This window comes from Emys orbicularis, chromosome 11, assembly GCF_028017835.1.
Source record: "Emys orbicularis isolate rEmyOrb1 chromosome 11, rEmyOrb1.hap1, whole genome shotgun sequence".
In the NCBI taxonomy this organism is placed as follows: domain Eukaryota; kingdom Metazoa; phylum Chordata; order Testudines; family Emydidae; genus Emys; species Emys orbicularis.
This window is the reverse complement of record NC_088693.1, coordinates 33761071-33784876: the sequence shown is the minus strand read 5'-3', so window position 1 is coordinate 33784876 and position 23806 is coordinate 33761071. Positions and strand designations below refer to the sequence as shown.

The window sequence follows — 23806 nt, the reverse complement described above, 5'->3', positions numbered from 1 at the left end:
GGAAGCAGGTTTGTCTGTCACATCTATGCAGGTTACTCCAGTTTTTGTTACTTTTTACACAGTAGCACTGTAAACAAAACAGCTTTGAGTAATGTACCATTTCTCATGCAGCAACACAATTAACTAAATTTTACTGGCAGAGTTAAATTCTTCTCATTTACCTCCAAGCAAACCCCACTAAAAAAAAAAAAAAAAAAAGTTGTGCAGATGTAACTGAAGGCAGAATTTGGCCTATTTAATTCACACTGAATCTTTGTGACTGCACAATAGGAAAGAACCCAGCCTGGCTTTCTGATTCCAGGTGGAAGTTGTGGGGAGTCAGAGAAAATTCCCTTTTTTACTTGCAAACTAAACAAAAGTGATCCAGATTTACTGAGACGTAAATAGACATGAAATGCAGACATGCTACACTTACGGACTTTCCAGAAGTATGAATACTTTAAATGGATAGTTTCTTGCTGACCTATAATAAGACTGTGTAGGATGTCCCTGGCCCATGATCACACCGATTTTGCATTTCCTTTATATACAAAAATTTCATTAGCAAAAACTAACATTTTCTTTAGATTTGTGTGTATGCATGTGTTGCATTTGACCCTCTAGGATCTGCTAATCAACTATGCCTATTTAGCGTATACTGATTTTTTTGAAAAAATTATGCTTGGAAAAAGGAAGCTACAAGAAAAATATTGTCTGTAAATATTTTAGTTTAATAAGGGCAAAGATAACATACAGAAATAAAATCCACTGTGGAATCATAAGTGATCATGACAAATTTTACTGCTACTGTTCAAGAGGAGCACATCCTGGACCCTGTAATTGCATGAAAAACATTCTGGAGAAGTTGCTTTCCTCACTGTAGAGCTATGTGTGAGTAGTAGATGTAATTGTATTATTCTTACGAAAGCATTTGCTACTTGACTTTTCAATGCCCATTTGGGATGGTTTTGGATCATTAACCAACACAGTGTGGCTATGCTCTTTGTAATGGAAGTTAATTTAGTCCATGTAAGACTTCCCCTAGGATTGATTTGCCTCCCCTGTCATTTAAAATGTATTTTAATTCCATTTTAATATAGAATTGTAAAGCTGGATTTTTTAAAAAATATTTGGCAGACTTTTTAAACCTAGATGAAATGCATCATTTATAAACCATAGCATCTCCTGTAACATAACAGGTTTTTGTACAACAAATGTATGGCAAGCTATTTGAATGCTTATTTCTTTAAAAAAAAAAAATCTCAAAGATGACTTGGAAAATTGTTCACTGTTTACAAATAAAAGTACGTGTACACAAATGAGTATATTCAGTATCTTTACAACATGAATACTTATTGGCAATAGGTCTAAACCTGCACAAAAATTGTTTACTTATTTCAGTCTTGAACAGCAGGATATGCAAATATTTAGTTCGATACAGATCTGAAAATTTACTTCCAATAGTTACTATAATGCAAATACAATTAAGAGGGATCTAAAAAGGTTGAATACATTTCAGTATCAAAAATATTCAGCAAAATCATTCTTAAATTGTTATGTTTAGTAGTATACTTGTGACACTATGGGAATAGGTGTAAGAAGCACAGAATTACATACGACACTGCTCATTGGCAAAATGTATACACGCGCGCACACAACAGAACTACAAGACTAAAAGTGTCTTGTTTGTCATGAGAAAAATATTTCCATAAATTCTTAACCACAGAGTACTCTCAATGCATCACAGTAAGTCTCCACTTCAAGCATGACATGAGCATAACTTCCAATTTAACCCCTGCTAAGGTTTGTTGTTGAAGGATTCAGAACCTAGAATGGCTGTGGATTACAAAATTTGGGACTGAACGAAACCAACAGAAGTTTGATGAGATGTAGAGTTGATCATAGTTGTGACCCACTCATTACTTCTCTGTTAGAAGCACTGCTGAAATATCCTAGCAAAATAAGGACCTGCTTGAGTAATCCCTTAAATCAGACACTTCTGTTCACTGGGTTATTTTCTTGATCTCAAAATGGAATAGGTTCACCAACTTGAGGGTCTACTGGGAGTCAATTTTTACAGAATAGATGAGGGCTTGAAAGCTTTCAAACTGAAAGGAAAGTGAACTCTATGAAGACTCACAATAGTCCCTTGAAGATTTTCTTTTTTTTTGGCTTTCTGCATGTTGATTAGCAGAGAGGGTCTCAACTATTATTCAACAAGCACTGTCCAATTCATAAATAAACCAAATAGAAGAACAATTTGTAACAGTCTGCCTCAGAAAAAAAAAAACCTATTGCAATGAGTTTGGAGAGTTTTACCTAACAACTTGTTTTAAGTTGTTTCTGGTGGAATATTGAACTAGTGTCACCAAGCAACTAGAATTCCTCAGAATATGCCATCTGAAACAATGTACTACCACTTTGATGGTCACATGAAATACCTATATTAGATTAGATTAAAAACAGGATGTCTGATATTCTGCTCATGTATGCAGTCTAAATACATATAAAAATGAAATGGTCTATGCTTGCAACTGTTACAAGCAAAAAGTTTGTTTAGTCTTCATTAAGCTTGAGTGCATAACAATAGGGTACTTGTCTGGAATTATGCATGTACATATAAAGAGTATGCTTCTGAAAAATAACTAAAAATGAAAAAAAAAATTATTGCTCTTAACTGTGCACTAAAATCAAAACATTTATTCAAAGTGGATGTCTTAACAGGCAGAAAGATGGGGGAAGTCTGCTACAGCTTCAATTCACAGCAGGTTCAGTTAATTTCTTCTCAGCAGAAGACTTCACAGGTCGGAGTCTATATCCTTCAGCAGCTTTCCACTCAGATTGCCATGGTACACTGCAAAAACTAGAAGGGGGAAAAAAAAAAAAGGTAGCTAACATTCAGCACACCACCACATTGGGAAATGAAAACAATTGGAAGACTACAAATTATCAGATCATCTAAAGAGTTCAGGAATTGTCTGTCTTGGTTTTGTCAGTTTTTGGGGGGAGAGGGGAGGAGAGAGGAGAGAGATGGAGAAGAGAACAATGAATACCTAGAAGAAACTGTGGGAACACAACTTGGGACTTGTCTACTGGATGAACAAATGCTTAGAAGTGTTCACAGAATTAGAAAGGAATAACATTTAGAGATTTGTTTTGTTTTTAAATTTTCAGCATTAAAGACTTTCAAATTGCTAAATTTGTACTATTAATAACGCATACACTATAGAATGTCATGTATGTTTATGATGCTAAGTCAGTGCCATATAGGTAACAGATGACTGTTACAATCTCAGGGTACGTCTATACCCAGCCGCTAGTTCGGCGGCTGGCAATCAAACTTCTGGGTTCGACTTATCGCGTCTTGTCTGGACGCGATAAGTCGAACCCGGAAGTGCTCGCCGTCGACTGCGGTACTCCTGCTCGGTGAGAGGAGTACCGCGGAGTCGACGGGGGAGCCTGCCTGCCGCGTGTGGACCGAGGTAAGATCGAACTAAGGTACTTCGAACTTCAGCTACGTTATTCACGTAGCTGAAGTTGCGTACCTTAGTTCGATTTGGGGGGGTTAGTGTAGACCAAGCCTAAGAGTCTGATCCTGCAAACACTTCCTACTGAATAGTAGTCCAATGAAGTCAATGGGCATACTCTCAGTAGTAATTACTACCCACAGCCCATGAATAGACTACACAAAACATATTAAGCCCTCAGCTCTGTAAAGACTTATGCATGTGCTTATCTTTAAACATGTGAGTAGTCCTACTGAGTTCATCCTGTGCTTAAATCTTTGAAGGATTAAGGCCTTGGATTACAGAGTGGCTGCTTTACAGGAGGGATGTTTTTAGTCATTCTTTGGAGGTGAAGGTACAGGAAAGTTAACATGAATGCAACCAAAGAGTTTATTATAAAAAACATTTCTGAGAAGACAAAGCATAATGGAAGATAAGATTTTAAAATCAAATTTAAACATGCAGCTCTAGTCAGTCATTTGCAACAAAAAATGTTTTCATACAGTCCTGACAAATTTGAGTATTTTAATCTAGAGATACTTACATCATCATATACAAAATTCACATATCCCTGTTGCATGTTGTCTCGTCTTCTGAAGAAATCTTAGAAAAGAATAAAATAAGTAAATTGGAGCTTTGCAAAACTCCAAAGTATTTAATGTAAACACTAAATGTAAATTTGGTTGGCAGTATTACTTTGTCAAACATTTCTCGTTTTTTTCCCCCAAGGCAAATTTGTCACTTTTGAACCAGTTTAACATTTCATACTTCTTTCCTTCCACATTCTATCTAAACTTACAGTAAAAAAGCAAAAATACTTTCTAGGTATCCTGAATACTGAACAACTATTACTCAAAACACTGAAGACAATTATGTACAAAATAAACTTTTAAAATGTAATCTTAGAATTGTAAGAGGAGATTTAAGAACTTGAAGAATAATCTTTACACTGCAATTCTAATTTTTCCTCATCTAAAAATTGTAACATAACACACTCTGTACTGCATTTTTATTTCAAAAAATAGAAAACCCCATACATACCTGTCAATGCCCGTAATTTCACACAGCAAGCCACATAGTCATCAAAAAAGATTTTGCCGTTCTTGCTATAACGTTTTACAATAGCAGTTAGTGTTTGAGGGCTTAATCTGTAACCTAAAAGACCAAAAATAGGAAGTTATAGCCTGTAATGTTGTCAGTTTTGCAACAGTTTGCTGGATAATCTTTGGAAAGTATGACTACTGAAATAATAATTACTATACATCCTGTATTGCAGTCAATGCTGTTTATAGGGCACATTGAAGAAGTATTCATATACAGCAGTGAAAAAGTTCAAGTTTTCTGACATTAGAACAGTTCCATTATACATGGTGACTGGAAAAAGGCTAATGTAGTGCCCATCTTTAAAAAAGGGAAGAAGGAGGATCCAGGAAACTACAGGCCAGTCAGCCTCACCTCAGTCCCTGGAAAAATCATGGAGCAGGTCCTCAAGGAATCAATTATGAAACACTTAGAGGAGAGGAAAGTGATCGGGAACAGTCAGCATGGACTCACCAAGGGGAAGTCGTGCCTGACTAACCTAATTGCCTTCTATGATGAGATAACTGGCTCTGTGGATGAGGGGAAAGCAGTGGACGTGTTATTCCTTGACTTTAGCAAAGCTTTTGATACGGTCTCCCACAGTATTCTTGCTGCCAAGTTAAAGAAGTATGGGCTGGATGAATGGACTGTAAGGTGGATAGAAAGCTGGCTAGATCGTCGGGCTCAACGGGTAGTGATCAATGGCTCCATGTCTAGTTGGCAGCCAGTTTCAAGCGGAGTGCCCCAAGGGTCGGTCCTGGGGCCGGGTTTGTTTAATATCTTTATTAATGATCTGGAGTGGACTGCACTCTCAGCAAGTTTGCCGATGACACTAAACTAGGAGGCGTGGTAGATACACTAGAGGGTAGGGATCGGATACAGAGGGACCTAGACAAATTAGAGGATTGGGCCAAAAGAAACCTGATGAGGTTCAACAAGGACAAGTGCAGAGTCCTGCACTTAGGACAGAAGAATCCCATGCACAGCTACAGACTAGGGACCGAATGGCTAGGTAGCAGTTCTGCAGAAAAGGACCTAGGGGTCACAGTAGACGAGAAGCTGGATATGAGTCAACAGTGTGCTCTTGTTGCCAAGAAGGCTAACGGCATTTTGGGCTGTATAAGTAGGGGCATTGCCAGCAGATCGAGGGACGTGATCGTTCCCCTTTATTCGACATTGGTGAGGCCTCATCTGGAGTACTGTGTCCAGTTTTGGGCCCCACACTACAAGAAGGATGTGGAAAAATTGGAAAGAGTCCAGCAGAGGGCAACAAAAATGATTAGGGGTCTGGAGTGCATGACTTATGAGGAGAGGCTGAGGGAACTGGGATTGTTTAGTCTCCAGAAGAGAAGAATGAGGGGGGATTTGATAGCAGCCTACAACTACCTGAAGGGGGGTTCCAAAGAGGATGGAACTCTGCTGTTCTCAATGGTGGCAGATGACAGAACAAGGAGCAATGGTCTCAAGTTGCAGTGGGGGAGGTCTAGGTTGGATATTAGGAAACACTATTTCACTAGGAGGGTGGTGAAGCACTGGAATGCGTTACCTAGGGAGGTGGTGGAGTCTCCTTCCTTGGAGGTTTTTAAGGCCCGGCTTGACAAAGCCCTGGCTGGGATGATTTAGTTGGGAATTGGTCCTGCTTTGAGCAGGGGGTTGGACTAGATGACCTCCTGAGGTCCCTTCCAACCCTGATATTCTATGATTCTATGGTGTCCCCATCCTGAAATTCATCTGAAAGGACAACTTCAGACATTATCAGAAACAGTCAAGACATTAGTGGGGAGGGATAGCTCAGTGGTTTGAGCATTGACCTGCTAAACCCAGGGTTGTGAGTTCAATCCTTGAGGGGGCCACTTAGGGATCTGGAGCAAAAACAGTACTTGGTCCTGCTAGTGAAGGCAGGGGGCTGGACTCGATGACCTTTCAAGGTCCCTTCCAGTTCTAGGAGATAGGATATCTCCATAAATTATTATTATTATTTAATCTTTCACTTAAAGCAGAGATTAAGTAAATAAACATATTAAACAGAGATACTAATTCTGTGTAATCAAGTCACCCTTGACTTTTTTGCATGGTCTTAGCAAAAGTAGCCAGAGGCTGGCTTGTGGACATTTCTAACAAGGCCCAGCAAAAGGATGTTTAGCATCTACTGCCTGTTTGCCAGTTCACCTGCCAATTGCTTTATTTGGAACACACTCTGCACTAGTATTATTAGAGTGGCTTAACTCAACTCAGAGCCTTCTACAAGTAAGAAAGTGCAGCATGCTCAGACAGCATGACTCTCCACTGTACAAAGAGGAATTTCTGTGCTTTAATGCTGCTTGACAGGTTGAAGAGAGAGGGGAAAAGTCAAACACAAAGGCAAATAAAGAAAAGATGAGAGGATTACAAAACCAGCCTGTCAGAACCATCGTGAACATGAACTTCTGCCTCTAGAAAAGTAGGTTCCTGTGCCTGATTGTTGCAGGAGCAACACAGGATGTTCTAGACCCCCTTTCATAACTTCAGAAAGTGTAAGAAGAGAGGGAAGAGAATCTTATTTAGGTATATAATGTTTTCCAAATTGCATACACTTTAAAAAGTAGTAGTTTTCAAGCAAGAGGCCAGAGACATCTCATGCAGGATTCAAGTCTCTAGCAAATTCAGCTTCCCTTGGCATTTATTCTTCCCGGCCTCCTGTCATTCAGAATCAAGCGTGGAGATGTCTATACTGCAATCTGAGCTGTGACAGGCCCATGCTAGCACTGCTAAAAACAGCAGCGTAGATGTGGCAACACAGGCTTTCCTATGGGTTAGGTTACATTGCTGAAGACCATGTCCCTACATCTACACTGTTACCCACACAAGTATTGCCATAGATATGTCTACCTGAGCTGCAATCATACCCCCAGTAGTGGAGTCAATGTCTACCTATGACTCAAGAGTAACTAGGAAGCTATTAACTTCCACCCACTACCTCTATTCAATAATTAACTTAGCAGCAGCTGCTAAAAGTTGCAGCCCAGAGACTTAAGGATAGTCTGTGCATATAATATCCCATGCACAAAGTAACTATTGCTCCAAACACCTGCAGCACTTTGATCCACAAAAGCATTAGCCTCTCCCACTCAGAGGGAAATGGAACAGGCTGGCTATACACCAATATTCCAGAAATGCAGTTTAACAGAAAGCCTTTTTATGTCAGTGCAGTGTCTGGTACTGGTTCCTGATTTACTATTGTTGGCTAGCAGCAGCTATGATAAAGATTTGTATAACTTTTTTACATTGGGGTATTCTAGACGAAGAGCAACTTTTAGTCACTAATCTTTAACGACCTACTATCAAAGGGGAAGCACACAGGCTTGTGTACATCTGCCCTATAAGATGGTCTAGGTTCATCATAGTTTCTGTGTGTATCTTTATACACCTCTAACCCGATATGTCCTCGGGAGCCAAAAAATCTTACCACATTATAGGTGAAACCGTGTTATATCGAACTTGCTTTGATCCGCCGGAGTGCGCAGCCCCGCCCCCCCGGAGCACTGCTTTACCACGTTATAACCGAATTCGTGTTATATCAGGTCACGTTATATCGGGGTAGAGGTGTACTCTGCTGAAATGCTGTGCCCCCAGGACATATTTTGCCTCATTAGGAAGACATATGCCCATGACTCCTCCAGCGGCAGAATATACTGAAAGTCTTCCTTTCCCTCCTGTACCCCAAATTGATGCATTAGCCCTGTGTATGCCAATACCAAGAAGTGCTGCATCTAAAAACTTGTTATGAAAATTAACACTGTGTTCAGTATTGAACATGGCATTTATTTTAAGAGGGATTTCCTGTCTCCTCCCAATCTTCAAGGATGTGTGTCCAGATGACCAATCTTTCCATCAGAAGATAGCTATATACAGCTCCCTATGAAGCTTATTGACACTATTTCTGGGCTAGCCAGAAAGGGAGGAATACTTAGTTGATAGTTTGGAGTTCCAGAAACGAAGCATGGTACCCGTACAACACTGCTGGCAAGCCCTATACTTTGACCTAATAGATAGCAACACAATCCACTGCAACCTTCCATATTCTACATGCTGCATCCTTATAATTAAAGTAGTAATATATATTGCAATAAATAGAACAAACAGGAGGCTGTAGAAGTTTTTCAAATGCTATCTTACCCATAGCTGCAATGACTTGACCCAATTCATGAAGTTCCACGGTTCCACTTCGGTCTTGATCAATCATCATGAAATTTTGCTTCCAAGCATTAAGAGCTGCCCAGAGTTCTTTGAATTCATTAAATCCCATTTTTCCTGTATAATCTCTCTGATGTAGTTTTGTTAACAAAAATAACTTAATACATTGAAATTAATAACTTAATAGGACAACCAAATTATTAAATTACATATACTTTCAAGTCACATAAGGCAGTTTGACTTCTAACCACCCTGACAACACTAATACAATCAATAACTGTGCAACATTAAAAATTAATGGAGCCCAAAGATAGTGTTCTAAAACATATTAGTTTAAAATGGTTCGAAATTCTAGTTTCTTCTCAGGATTATTAATTGGTTTAAACTGACTTTAAGATTACAGTATAGTCTAGATTTTCCCAAGGATACATCCATCAGGGAGATCATAATTCTGCAGGTTTCCAAACTGAATGCTGAAAAATAGTCAAAGATTGATTCGAAACTAGATTAATTTTACTGTTGTAATTTCTAGTAACCAGTGACGTTTCAGTGACAATAGTCAACACATGAATTAATTTACTTTTGCGAGAGATTTTGAAAGCTCACCAGGAAAAACAAAATCAAGTAGGCTAAAAGGACACGGAGATATTTGCTTCTACATTACTAGTTATTTAAGCCATGGGTTAGATGTGGATAAAATGCAGGACATTAGATTGCTTTTTAGCATCTACTGAGCCAGGAACTGGTGACCCAACTCCTGTTCTTAATGGAGAGTATTAATTCAGTATCAGCAGGGAGAACAAGGTTTAAACAGGCATGGAAACCAAGTTACCATCTCAACTCAGTATCTCAAGGTGAAGGCACATTTGGCAGGCCAGTGTAGGAAAGCTTGCTCTACTACTAGGCTACGCATGTCAAATACACAGTAATACCTTAAGAACAGTAAGATTTGGTATTAAAATCATAACCTATAAAGCAAAGATACTTTATTTTGATGCCAGGAGTTTTATTAAATCCTTATAACAAAATAAGAGACTATTTTGCCTTCCGAATAGGAGTTTTGGAATGTGTTGCACTCGAGATCCTACCTGGTCTCTAACCATATGCCATTTCATTCAAAGGGATTACAAAGCATGGTACATGTCTTGGGAGGGGGATGAGCACCCACCAGAGCCCAGACCCTGTGATTGCAACTGTTTTTATATTCTGTTGTGTAAGAGGGAAAGCATGAGAGAAAGTAAAAATAAAGTGTACTGGAAACACTGTACAGATGAACTAGCACAAATGCTGATCTTCAGGATTGGCATTAGCAGGGCTGTACCATTTATTTAAGGTGCATAGAAAGGACACATGCCAGCACCAAGTGGAAATCTGTGATAAGGAAGGAAATGAAAGAGGTACACATGGGAGAGAGGGAATGCTCCTTGAAGAACAGAAATTCCAAAATATCATCCACAAGTTAAAAAAAGAAAGTGTACAGTAGCAACATTCAAAGTCTTACGAGAATAGGTCCCACTGATTCCAGACTGTGTTAAGCATCTCTGTAGTTCCTCTGCATCCACTTCACCATCCTGTAGAACAGAGTGCATAGGTTTATGGTCATGGACACTTATCAATACAAATTCATGCAAAAATGAAGTGCCAGTGAATAACCTAACTGAAGACAAACGAATTAGTTCATTATAACTAGGTAAAGATATTTAATACTTAAAAAATTAAAAACAATACTACAGAATGGTGCCTCGTCTAAATCAAGAATCTGCAGCACTAAAGTTAAATAGAATTCCTTGCTTACAGCAATTACATGGAATCCTTCTATCTTAGCAACAGTAATTAAATGGAATCTTATCTTAGCAACAAATACCTATTTAAAATGAGCCTTCAGCAGTAGTTGTTACAGTGACATTTTCTGATAATCAGTATAGAATTTTCATAAAGTTGCAAACAATTCTATCAAATAATTGGTTAAGATGTTTTCTGCACTTATTTCTATTTTGTTCATGATTTTAATGAGAGCCTTCTAGAGTATCAGAGCCTCCATTTTGAAACTAATTATTAAAAAGGTCCTTTTCTTTTGCCCATCACATCTCCCATTATATGTCAAGGGTCCCCTGTAGTTTTGCTGCTGTTCCTTTGGTTGATGTATACAATAAAACTGACATTTTGACCATTTTGTGGTCAAAGAACCTATGATGCTATTAAGAGCAGGGATGTTATTCCCAGTGCCCTGGCTAAATTTCAATTTGTGTAGTTATATTCTAACTACCTAAATCCTTCTATAGTTCAGTGGATACATATTCCTCACTTACAGTGCTAAGCTATTGTACTGTGTTGCTGTGCAGTTTTAAACAGCTTGCAGATGTTTCTCTTTTTAGAAGAATACGAACTCTTCAAACTGAAAAGGGAAAAAAAAAAAAAAAAAAAAGGAGCTGCCCTGTTCCACACCGAAGGCAGTGATAGCTGCATTTTAGCAATGGGTCAAGTTATTCCAGATTCAATATAGTCGATTGTGCTGTACAGTGCTTTAGAATCCTGCAGGTTGAAAAGCAATAAAGAGGGATATGATGCTGTCTGATGACTGACTGTTGAACATACAGGACATGTGACTATACTAGACGTGCTTTTTCTGTCAGCCAAGTATCACTGTGTCTGTTACCTCGTGTTCCTCTGCTCTGTTCCTAGCATCTTGTTCTCTCAGCATCTCCACAGAGCACTTCAAAAGAAGGATATTAAAATAACCCAAAAGCTTGCTTATTTCACTGCCAGTACTGATTATAGCTGAAGTAGAACGATGCAGATAAGAGCAACATAAAAAGGTGAATCTGAAAGCTAAACATCCCATATAGACATGTACAGTTCAGCCCTCTGAACACCCAAGACCAAAAGGTAACAAGCTCTCAAAACCTCCACATTTGATCCTATAAAAAGGATTCTCCAAAAACCAAGATCTCAAGAAGCAAGTGAGTGTAACAGGAAAATCATCTTCCTTGGAAAAACAACAACAACAAAACACATGACAAAGGACTTTAAACAAGGTTCTCTAAGCTTCACTGACAGCTTTGTAGAAAGGTCTAATCAGCTGGGCTTCCGCTCTGTCGTGGAACTAGAAACTATGGCAGCAAGCTAAGTTTTGTGGCTAGTTAGTAAGTATAAATAGCTGACACACTGAGCAGATCTTGTATCGGGTGGAATGACATCTCTATGAAAAGACAAGCAGCACTTTTCACTGTACTTAGGTATACACTCTAAGTAACTTTTGGAAGAGCCATGTTTCAGTTCTAGGATATCATGATTGGCCAACATAAACAGTTAAATAAGGAAATCCAGCATGCAAGTCAAATTATTTTACTGCTACTGTATCTTACACTAAAATGCTAAAATTTGGTTTTTATAAAACATAAAATTAAACATGAGCTGTAAAATAGGAAGAACCAATTTTTGGTGAGCTTGTCCCATGAATAGATAGAAGTTAAATCTGAGAGAAAATATTGTAAGATCCATTTTTCTTGTTCCTTGCCCTGCCATTCTTTATACTGTCTTAAGGGTAAAGCCATGAGGATAGCACATTCAGAGGAACTCCCCAGAAACAAAGCAAAATTAGCCCATCCTGGTAAAATTCATCTTGTTCCTGCTTATATCATTGGATTTCATGCAGGAGCAGAGGTGACATTGTCATCTTGAAGGGAGTAAGAAAAGAAAGAGGTGTTCCATTTGCAGCTCTCCATGGAGGACTGAATTTCACCCATAACACTGTGTAGACTACACACAATCACATGCTCTTCATCAATCCACATCTGCCTGACTGAGGAGCAACACCAGCAGGCTCTAAAGTAAAAGTGATCAGCTCTATTAAGCTGCAAGAATCTCCACAGTATGGAGCCTTTATCCTCAAATGGGAAAAAGGACATTTTTCAATGGGTAAGCTCACACACACAAAAAAAAAAAAAAGAAGGGTGAAGAAAAAGAAGGGAACTGAATAGCTTAAATTTTAGTGAGGTGAATATTATATTTCTGAATCTCATTTACTAGTCATATCAATAGTACAATGAAAGTCAGAAATACAATTTTCCCCTTTTGCCCTCCACCCAAAAAGCAATTCAATCCCCATGTTTCTGAATTTCTACCTGCTCAGTTCTTTGAGAGTCAAGGCCAGCGCTTCCATCACCCCACTGGTCTTGCTACATGGTAGATGACAGATTGTGGTTATGTGCCTCGTACTTCAGGAGTGAATGTGTATTCCCCCTACAAAAAACTAAGTTTACTATAGTATTATACTTGAGAATTTTAAAAAAATAAATAAAAGGAAAACCCCCTCTAAAAGTCAGCAAGTGCTCAGTTAAGATTCCAAAAGGAGCTCACAAAAACTAACTCAGCTCCTTACCCACATGTCTTACAATAAGGGCTTTTGTTACATAGTTACACAAATACACATGCATGCAAGGAAGAGAGACCAATATATGTTTCAAGGTTTGTCATATTGCAAAGCATACTGCACTTAGAACAGAGATATGGAAAAGAGTGGACAACAGAAGACCTCTTTGTTAACTGTAATCTACTTTTACTTACAGATGTAAATTTCCTGAAGATAAATTTGGAATAGAATTGATTTTGACAGCAAAGACAATGCAGGTTTGCACACTGAAGCTACAAAGTTCTCTCACTATTCCTTGGTAGACAACAGTGAATGAACCAAGCTATTTCTGAGTTATCGGAGACAGACAACAAACAGTAGGAACATGCTAAATCTGTTGAGTTCCATAGCTCAAAACCAGCTCATCCAATAGTCATGAAACTGGAGACCACACTTTTAGGCCGATACTAACCAGGAGACACTTTCGCTGAAACACATTTGAGAAAATTAGAATGTGAAAAAATAGGGAATGGAATGGCTCCTGCAAACTTAGCTAGGAGTTATTCAGGATTTCATAATAAAGCATGCTATCAGAAGGAAAACAGGTGGCTTGCACGTAGCTCAACCAGGTTCCAACACTCATCCATCAACCTCTCTATTTTGGAGTTTGTCCACTCTGTTTAGGGACTATGTGAAACTGCGTCTTTCACCAAGTGTAATCTTCGTCTCCTCTGAGGCATGCATGATGCAAGCTTGACTGTTATGCCTATAAACCAAAGTCTTGATTTAATCTAGCTTTGAATTCACTCTAACATGCTGGAGGACACTAATCCTACCGATGAGCTTGGCTGACAAAACAAGAAATGATCTTTAGCAAAAGTTATTTATGGAGACAGATTCCTGAAAGGTAGAAAGAAATCTTTTACACTAAAAGTTTGAAATAATTTGAGCTTTGGACAAACATTTCCTTTGCCTAGTTCAATTTCATATGAGCATCAGGATAAAGGGAAACCCACAATTTTGGGAATGGCAGAGAGTTTTAATTCTGAGTTTTTCTCAGCTGCCAGTCCAATTAACTGTATAACTAAACTGGTAACTGAAAAAAACCACACAATATCCACTCTAAAATTAAGCAATGACCTTTTCTCCCCCACTCTTTAGGTTGCGTGCATTTCTTTTGTGTAGCAGGTACTTATCTTACAGTGATACTGTGTAAGAGCCTATATAGAAGAGGGGAATATTCAGTCCCTCTTTCTATTTCTCCACTTTTAGGGGGAGAAGACAAGAGCACAGTCATATCCAATTTTTTTTTTTTTTTAAACCTTTTCCTTTCTTCCCTTCACCACCACCACCACAATTACTCACTGAGGAGTCAGATGCAGATGCTTCTCCTACTCTGTTTATGCCTCATCACATTCTCCCCCACCTTTTTGGGCCTCTGCTTTGAATCATGTCTTGTACCTCTGGAACAGTGTGAAACTGATAGAATCGTAACTCGTGTTACTGCCGCTCCTGCTGAAGACATGCTATGGGTTGAATCCTGCTCTCACAAAAGTAAATGGCAAAACTATCATCTCTCTATAACGGCTATTATAAAGTCGCAAGCTATGCATTTAGGCCCCAATCCTGCACCTGGATATGTGTAGGTATGGATCCCTATGCCTGAGCAAAACTGCTAATAATTCCAGGAGAGCGAAATGGAACAGGCCTTTCTGAGCAATACCCAGAGTGGTTTAAAAGGACAACATTTTTATTTTATTTTTTAAATTCAGATTTTTTTTAAAAGTGTATTTAAAATTATGACAACTTACATTAAGGTCTAAATGTACTATAAGTTATTAATCATTTCAATTAAATTAATATTATGAAGTTTTAAAAACAGTCAAACTAACCACTGATCTAATGAAAGCCACTAGCTTAGCACCTGCAACCAGATTTAGCATTTGAAGAAACTCAGCTTTTGACACCAGTAGTCTCCACCGAGAATATTTTCTTCATTTTAGCTTATTCAACTAGTTCAGTTCAATGACTAGTTCATTCAAAGTTAAGAAACCAATTAGGAGTTGAAAAAGCAATCAAGCTTATTTTCCTCTTCCAATCTATGAATAAAAACTAGGTGTGAGGACGAGTTCTACTACAGTAGAACCTCAGAGTTACAAGCACCTCGGGAATGGAGGTTGTCATAACTCTGAAATGTTCGTAACTCAGAAAAAAATATTATGGTTGTTCAAGTTTACAACTGAACATTGACTTAATACAGCTTTAAAACTTTATTATGGAGAAGAAAAAGGTTGTTTTTCCTTTTCCCCCCTGTAGTTCACATTTAACACAGTACTGTACTAGATTTGCTTTTTGGTCTCTGCTGCTGCCTGACTGCATACTTCCAGTTCCAAATGAGGTGTGTCGTTAACTGGTCAGTTTGTAACTCTGGTGTTTGTAACCCTGAGGTTCTACTGTATTTCTAAAATCTTGAAGGACATGGTGACCAAAAACAATCACTTCAATTCACCAAGGATAATACTTCCTAGTTTTAAATGCAAAATGTTTTGATAAAGTTTTTCCCTTATGTATCCAGCACATTTAAGGTTCAGTTTTACTGAACTAGTCAAACAATTTTACATATTTTTGGACATAATTGAATTCCAATTTCCATCCAAATACAGCTGGACACATCACTAGTAAATAAGAAATACATCATTCACCATTTTAAACATAAAAGTGTAAAGTTAGGAATATGAATGTATGTTAAGCTACATAATTGCTTAAATCCTCCTGGTCAGCAAAAGAGTATCAAATTTAGTGTAATGGCTATATTTAATTGCAAATCAACATGTTTTAATGGCTACCAACCAATGAGAATCAAAAATTTCTTTAGGAAGATAACCATAAAAAGCACAATTGCAAAACAAGATTACCATTGATGTAAATCAAGGTTTCCTGCTTGCTGATTTAAATCAATCCACCCTGGTTATACCAGATCATATCAGTCCTAGTACTAATCCAATGACCAGACAGAAAGTGAGTTTTAGTTTACTGTTCCTAGCAGCACCAATTTATTTTGCATGCCCCAACCAGTCAAACAGTTCAGACAGGTTTGCAATTCAGAGGTAAACATGTGGGTACTTCTGGCCTGTAATCACTGAAACTGAATGTTTTTGCAAAGGAAGTCATAAGTGTCCTAGTTGAGGCAATTTAATTATGAAGTCTTAATATGCCTTTGCTAATACCTTTTGGATACGTTTTATCCTCTTAGAAAATGTCATGTCTTAAGCATGTTTGAGAAGGAAGAAAACCAACGGTGATCAAGTATTGCTCAGGGATCACATACAGCTACACAGCAGTTTTAATATAATTTGGACCCTTTACTCAGGAATGCATTAAAAATGTCTGTGTTGCTCTAAGCGCTGCAGCTATTTTACAGTGTATCCATCTGCTCCTGCTTCCACAGGTTAGTAGGGACAAAGGCAGGATATGACTCATCACAAAACAGAAAAAGTGGTGTTCTGCACCAAAAAAGAAATAAAGGATAAAAGATGATTAGGCAAGCAGAGTCAAGGCAGCACAATGCATCTTAAAGCAGAAGTCAATAGACAGTTTGAGGTTCACAGCCTCAATCTGTAATGACTGTGTGACTTATGCCAGAAGGGTGGGTGGGGAGGAGGGGGGGGAAAAAGCAGCTCCTGTAATCCAGAAGAGAAGATTACTCACCTGGAACTGGAGATCTTCAAATACATTGCCTCTGCAGATCCACGTTCTTAGGAATGTGCATGTTGGCAGCACAAATCCCAAACCATCTAGAGAACAGTAACCTGTGGGGCCATGCACATGCCCTCTGTGAATCCTTGTCAGCCCCCTTTCCCTCCCCCCGCCCCCACATTTTTCCCCCAGATCACACCGAGAAACTTCCCGGTTCTTATTCCTTACATCACTTGATCATATGTTGTGCTGTTGCTGCCATTCCCATTACAGAAACATAATGCAGATTGGGACATGGTATCTATTTTCACTCCCACCCAATACAATCGTCATGTATACGTTATTCTCAGTGTTTAATACCCTTATTTTATACTACACCTTTACCCAGATATAACGCGACCGGATATAACACGGTAAGGCAGCGCTCCGGGGGGGAGGAGGGGGCCTGGGCTGCACAGTCCAGCGGATCAAAGCAAGTTAGATATAACACGGTTTCACCTATAACGTGGCAAGATTTTTTGGCTCCCGAGGACAGCGTTGTATCGGGGTAGAGATATATATAGCTCTTCAAAGCCATTCAATAGCATGCTGGCACAATAAGCCAGTTAAAAAAAAGTGACTAGATTCTTCTACCCTCCATCACTATCTTACCAAAACATACTATGCAATCCTGTATCAATAAGAGATACTGTTTGGATAGCAATATGTGACTGAGGAACTTAAATATCAGATCTAGGACCTCAGGTTAAAAGAAGCACTTTAATACAATTCAGGCAGCATCCATTTTAAAGACCCAAGTCCCTTGGGATTTTACTTTTAGATGCCATGTTCTTGCACTGTCTTTCCCTTTCTGCTTTGTCCTGTATGAAAGTACCAAAATTAGTTTCATGAGAATCCTGGTTTGGTCTCAGACACCACTTGAATAGGATTTTAGTGTTTCCCTTTACTACCTGCATAAAAAACTGTGGCACAATACTATGAAAGTGCCCTGGAGAGAGAGAGAGAGAGAGAGAGAGAGAGAGATTGAGATTGAGGGAGACCATCACCTTCACTTCAGTAGGCAGTGAAAACATGAATATGGAATACTTATAAAAACTTAGGTAGATCTATCTTTATTAATAGAGTAATAAGACTACCAAGTCTGCAAAGGTTTAACAGGCTCTTATTATTATTATTATTATTTTGGGGGATGGGGGACACAGTAATTGGTTCTTCCTTTAGGCAATCACAGGTATTTTTGAAGAGGTCTATATTTCAAGCATGTAAAACTGTAAAGTTTGTTCTTCAGGTTAAGAAAGTATTACTGAAGGATGAAAGCTTGTTTACAGCTCACCACTGACATTAGACTTTATACTACTAGTCACAAACACTGTTCAATTAACTGAGGAGAGGGGACATCAAACTCAAATGCCAGTTTTAGTTACCATTATTGTTAAACACAATCCAATTTTACCTGGTGAGAGACAATTCTTGAGAGCTTTAATAATATTGTACTGAGCAAGCTAAGTGTTCTTCTTTCACAAAAAAAGCAGACTTTGCTAGGTAAACTCATAAGGCTTACTTAATTACATTACATATACTACTGTACCTGTCCAGCGATAGCAGCGAAGTAAGTCCACATAGGGTCAGCAGCAGCAGAGTAAGTACCAGAATATGCAGAATATCCAGAGTATCCTCCATGAGGCATATTTGGTACTGCTCCTGGCATTGGCTGTCCCACTGTCATTTGCATTCCTGGCATCTGACCACTGTAACCTCCATACTTTTGTGAAAAAGAGAAATATTTCAGTGTCTTCACCAGCTCAATCTATAGTAACAGACTTCCACTTACAAAGTCAGCTTATTCATGATGCACTTTTATTTAAATGCCCATTACACAGCCTAATTCAAATAACTATACCACTTCAAATTCATCAGTCATATATCCAAACACTGGCACCACATTATCTGCCCCCCCCCTTTTTTTTTTAAGAAGTTACGTATGCTGTGATCACACAACACTTTCTAATTCAGAGTTTTTAGAATAGTTCTAAAATGAATACACCTCTACCCTGATAGAACGCGGTCCTTGGGAGACAAAAAAAAAATCTCACTGCGTTATAGGTGAGACCGCGTTATATCAAACTTGCTTTGGCGTTCCTTGTTCCCTGACCGCCGCCTCCAGAGACCCCTGTCCCTAATCACTCCCAGGACCCCACCCCCTACCCAACCCCCCTGCTCCCTGTCCCCTGACTGCTCCAACCCCTATCCACACCCTCCGCCCCCTGACAGGCACTCACCGGCAGCGGCGGGAAGCGGAGCAACGTGGCCCCAGCGTGCTCCACTCCGCCACCTCCCAGCCGTGGCATTCCGCTTCCCACCGCCGGTGAGTGCAGGGAGGTTGGGGAAAGGATGCCCCCCGTACTCACCTGTGGCAGGAAGCGGAGTGCCGCAGCTGGGAGCTGCGGGAGTAGAGTGGGCTGCTCTGCTTCCCACTGCCGGTGAGTGCGGGGAGGTTGGGGAAAGGACGCCCTCCGCACTCACCTGTGGCAGGAAGCAGAGCAATGCAGCCCCAGACCGCTCCACTACGCCACCTCCCAGCCACGGCACTCCGCTTCCCGCCGCCGGTGAGTGCGGGGAGGTTGGGGAAAGGATGCCCCCCGTATTCACCTGTGGCGGGAAGCGGAGTGCTGTGGCTGGGAGCTGGCGGAGTAGAGCGGGCTGGGGCTGGGCTGCTCCGCTTCCCACCGCCGGTAAGTGCGAGGAGGCTGGGGGAAAGGACGCCCTCCGCACTCACCGGCGGCAGGAAGCGGAGCGATGCGGCCCCAGTCCGCTTTCCTTGCCCCAGCTGTGTCGCTGAGGGGGGGTGTTGGGGAAAGGTCCCGCACTCACCTGTGGCGGGAAATGGAGCCGCGGCTGGGAGCTGGCGGCATGGAATAGGCTGGAGCTGGGCTGCTCCGCTTCTGCTACTGAGTGTGTGGGGGATCCCTTCCCCCAAACCCCCTCCCCCGAACGACACTGCTGGGGCCAGGGAAGCGGAGCAGGCTGCTCCCGGCCCCCTGCTAATCCCCCGGGCCACTCTGGGACTGCAGGGCCCCCAAATCCCCCCTCCCCCCGCTCCTAGACCCGGGGCCCCCTTAACACGCTGCTCAGAGCGGCAGGTCAGAGTTTTACCGCGTTGTATGTGAACCCGTGTTATATCGGGTCACGTTATATGGGGGTAGAGGTATACTTTACTAGGTGATTGCAAAAGAATAAATTGCACTACCAAATAAATGTTTTATGAGAAATTAAATTATTTTCCAAAAAGAAATGGCAGTTGTTAGTGGTTCTCTTTTAAATGGAGGTATAAAACAGAGAATATGGACACTTTTTTGCAGAATTTAGTAACTAATTCCAGTTTGGATAAAGTCTAACCATCTAATCCTACCTGCAGTTTCCATTAATTACATTATATTCTTCACTCCTGTGCTAAACTGTTTAGTTATTTAAATCAGTCATACAGACTGTTTCAGCAGTCTTGACAGGTTGAGCAGAGAAACTGTACTGTGATGTTGAAATGGGTGGGCCTTCAACTACTAAAATAATGCTTAGAAGCGATTTTTATTTGTATATAGCAGAGGACCTCATCCTCCAATAAGCACTTATTTTTATCAGTACCATAAGGACAACCTTCAAAATTTGAGGGTTTTCTTTCCCCTGACTCTGACTTATTAAAGAGTGGGAGGAAAAATATAATGAACACGCTAATTGCCTTTTGCTCATCAATAGAAACTGAAAGGATTTTCCAAAATAATTCAGCACCAGATCAGACACAAATGCCAGTGCCAAGGCAACTAGTGGGTGAGAGATAGGAGACAGAACTGGAAGCTGAACCATAGCCCTACTGAGAAGGGAATGAAACCAACTCTGCACATTGATGCTTCAACAGAAAGCTCTAGCATAAAAATAGAAGACTCTGCAGAGGCAGCTGTCAATATTGGATACTTCTTTAAAAGGCAGCTTAGAATGGCCCCAAAGAATTCATCCTCTGTATAATATTTCAAAAGTAGTATCAGATCCAAGAAAGCAGTGAGGGTACCCTACCCTTCAGAATCCCAAGAAGTAGATTGCGTAGCTATAGTACTACCCGTGTTCCAGTATTAAAAATGAGTACTTTTCAATGTAGCTTTAAGGAAGAAGAAATGGTCTGAGGGGACAAATGCTCCAGTGGAAGATGGGACCCATGTAGCTACTCTTGACTAAGTAAAGCTGAAAGAAGACAGCTAAGCGCCTAGTTACACCTGAGCCTATCTGTGCAGCTGAGACTTGTTTTATGGTTAGGGAATTACTGAAGGACAATCTCAGAGGAGCAACCTGGAAGTCTCCATAGACAGCCTGTCTTCAAAGTTGGTAAATATCTGGGCTATGGATCCTGACTGATCAAACTTCGTATTTGCTTAATTTGATCGGCGGAGAACGTTTTAGTAGGTCAAGGCACTGCGTTTATTTTCCTTCTGCTGTGCCACAGTTATAAATACAAGAATAGTGTCTCTTACCTAGAAGAAAAAATTGTATTATTGAGGACTGGATACTAGTTAGCTACAAGTGACCTGTGCTGCTATGAAGTGAGAGGTGCCTTACAGTGGTGCCCGCAGCTGTACACATTATGCATGGTGCACACCGCTGCAGTAGCAAGGAGGAGCAGGCATAGCTGCTACTCCATTACCTACTTAGGTTTAATTCTGCTGATCCTCTGTTGTGACACAGGGATGGAAAGGCCAAAATTAAGTGATTGGTGCTGCGACTCCCATGCATCATGTCACAATGCCACTCATTCAATCTTGGTCCCACTCCCTCATCATACCAGAGGGGCTGTGGAACCAAGCCTGAGTGGACAGCTCCTGCACCAGAGCTACCAGCAGGGGCCTGCCTTGCCCCACTTCCAGCTGCTCCTGTCCCATCTCAGGAATGGGGAAGGGCACTGCACCAGGCTGGAAAGTGGGGGCAGAGCATGGTGTGGTCTCAGCAGAGGGAATGGCATCACAGGTTTATAGCACACACCACGGGAAAAACTACTGAGCACACTACAAACTCACAGAAGTGGCTCCATATTTGTACAGGGCCATTTTGTAACTGGGTGTGCCTCCTGTTGCAACATCACCACTCTCCCGTGGTGGTTTGTGAGGACAGTTCAGGCTCCATGATTATTCCAGCCCAAGACCAACTAGGACCGTCAGAAAGGCGCTCCGTGCCAGAGCAGTCTGTGGCGATGGCCACGAGAAACGGAAGTCCCAACTGCTTCCCAGGATAATTTGGACTGCATTTAAAGAGCGGTGACGCAAAGGTTAGAGGCGCCGCAATCCCAGTTCTCCTTCTCCAACAGCTACTCACTGAAACTGGCTCTGCTTGTTCTGAAAGAGCCAAATTTTCTGTGTTTCACACCAGGGCCCCCCGCCAGCCCTCGAGCACTGACTTCATTCTCTTGACCCCTCCCGTGTGCTCCACGCCACGAGTGGGTGCGAGCTGCCGCTCTAGGCAATCACCCTGCCTGGCTTCCCGTGCCACTGCTAGGGGCGTCGCAAGAGGCCCAGGGCCGCGCCTTCCGGGGCCTACCCGCGGCGACTACTCACTACCGGGAAGTGCACGAACGGGTGACGAGAGCCCCCTCGGGCGCCCCCCACATCCCTCCCGCGCAGGCGGCCCCCAGCACAGCTGGGAGCCTGCCACGCCCGGCCGCCGGGGCGGGGCCTGCCCGTCACGGCTCGAGCGATCGTTCCCTCCCACGCCCGCTGCGCCCGCCCAACCGCACGGCAGCCCCGAGGAGCTGCTGGTCCCGCCGGCCCTGGTGGGCTGGGAGGGCCCAGCCCAGCTCGGGCCTTTGTCCCGTGCGGAAGCGCAAGGCCCCCAGGCGGCAGGGCCTCACTCTACCCTCTCCCCGCGGAGCCCACAAGGGGCGACGTCGGGGCTTTGTTCAGGCCGCGGGGGCTGGGCCGGGCCCCTCGTCGCAGCTACTCACCGCTCCGAACCCCGGGTAGGCCATGGCGGAGACACGGGCCGAGCCGCTGCCGTCACAGTTCACAGCCCGGGAACCTGCTGCCGCTGCTACGCCGCCGACTCACCCCGCCCGATCGCGGAAGCTCGGAGGAGCCAGGGCCTCCGAGCCCTGCCATTGGCTGGCGGGCTCCCCGCCCCCTCGCCGTCAGGCCTCGTGAGGGCGGGGCACAACTCCCCTCCCCCCAGTTTGTGCAGGGCCGGCGGCAGGGAGCGAGCGAAAGGACACGTGTGGGGAGGGGGAAGGCGTTGGTAAGGAGGAGAGGGGCGGTGTGTGGGGGAGGGGTTCTCTCTCAGTTGTTATATTGCAGACAGTAACGAAGTGAAACTGGAGCCAGAGCAGAATGCCGCTCTGGCTGCGTAGAGCAGGCAGGCCGCCGAGCCACTGCGCTAGTGTCAGAACCGGCAGAGGGAGAGGCTGCGCTGGGGGATTTGTAAGGTGGGTCGCAACAGCAGCAATGGTTTTTTGATTGGTACTTAAACAAGGGCGGGTGATCTGTTACCCTCTTGTGTGGAGATGCACTTGGAAGCATTGGGGTCTAAAACCCTCAATTTCAAAATCAAAGGTTGGGCTGGAAATGTTTTCCCTCCTGTTATTTCAAATATGATCGTTACTGAAGCCAAAAGAGAAAACAAAATATTATTCTTTTGAATTTGTTTAATTTTTGCATGTGACAGCACTTTGTACTTAGTCAGAGGCCCCTGCTGTTTATGTTGGCCTTTCAACCAGTAATAGGGAAGAGGGAAAATATTTTTTTAAAACGTGGAAATGTGTTTCTACAACCATAAAAACTGACTGGGGGATTCAGGGACTTGTTTAGCAACTGAGACTATTTAACTTTTTTTAACTGACTTGATTTCAGGTGCCCCTTTAATGTTTGTAAACACTTTAAACCCTTACAAGTATACGTATATTTTACAAGTCAAATACTCTAGGCCTAATTCTCCACAGCTCTACACATTGCATAGTCACTATCTGTGCAAAATAGGCATAAGGCCCACTCTACAT

General features: G+C 41.7%; 1 protein-coding gene across 1 annotated transcript; it reads right to left on the bottom strand.

The window, feature by feature from the left end:
- Nucleotides 1–689: 689 nt before the first annotated feature.
- Nucleotides 690–22880, bottom strand: GCA (grancalcin). Its single transcript, XM_065413853.1, has 8 exons — nt 22763–22880; nt 18374–18547; nt 10240–10309; nt 9168–9211; nt 8721–8868; nt 4527–4640; nt 4030–4088; nt 690–2842 (listed from the first exon to the last, which is right to left on the bottom strand). Exons 1-8 carry the CDS (start codon nt 22784–22786, stop codon nt 2816–2818), a joined length of 660 nt encoding a protein of 219 aa, XP_065269925.1. The 5' UTR covers nt 22787–22880; the 3' UTR covers nt 690–2815.
- Between the last annotated feature and the right edge of the window lie 926 nt (nt 22881–23806).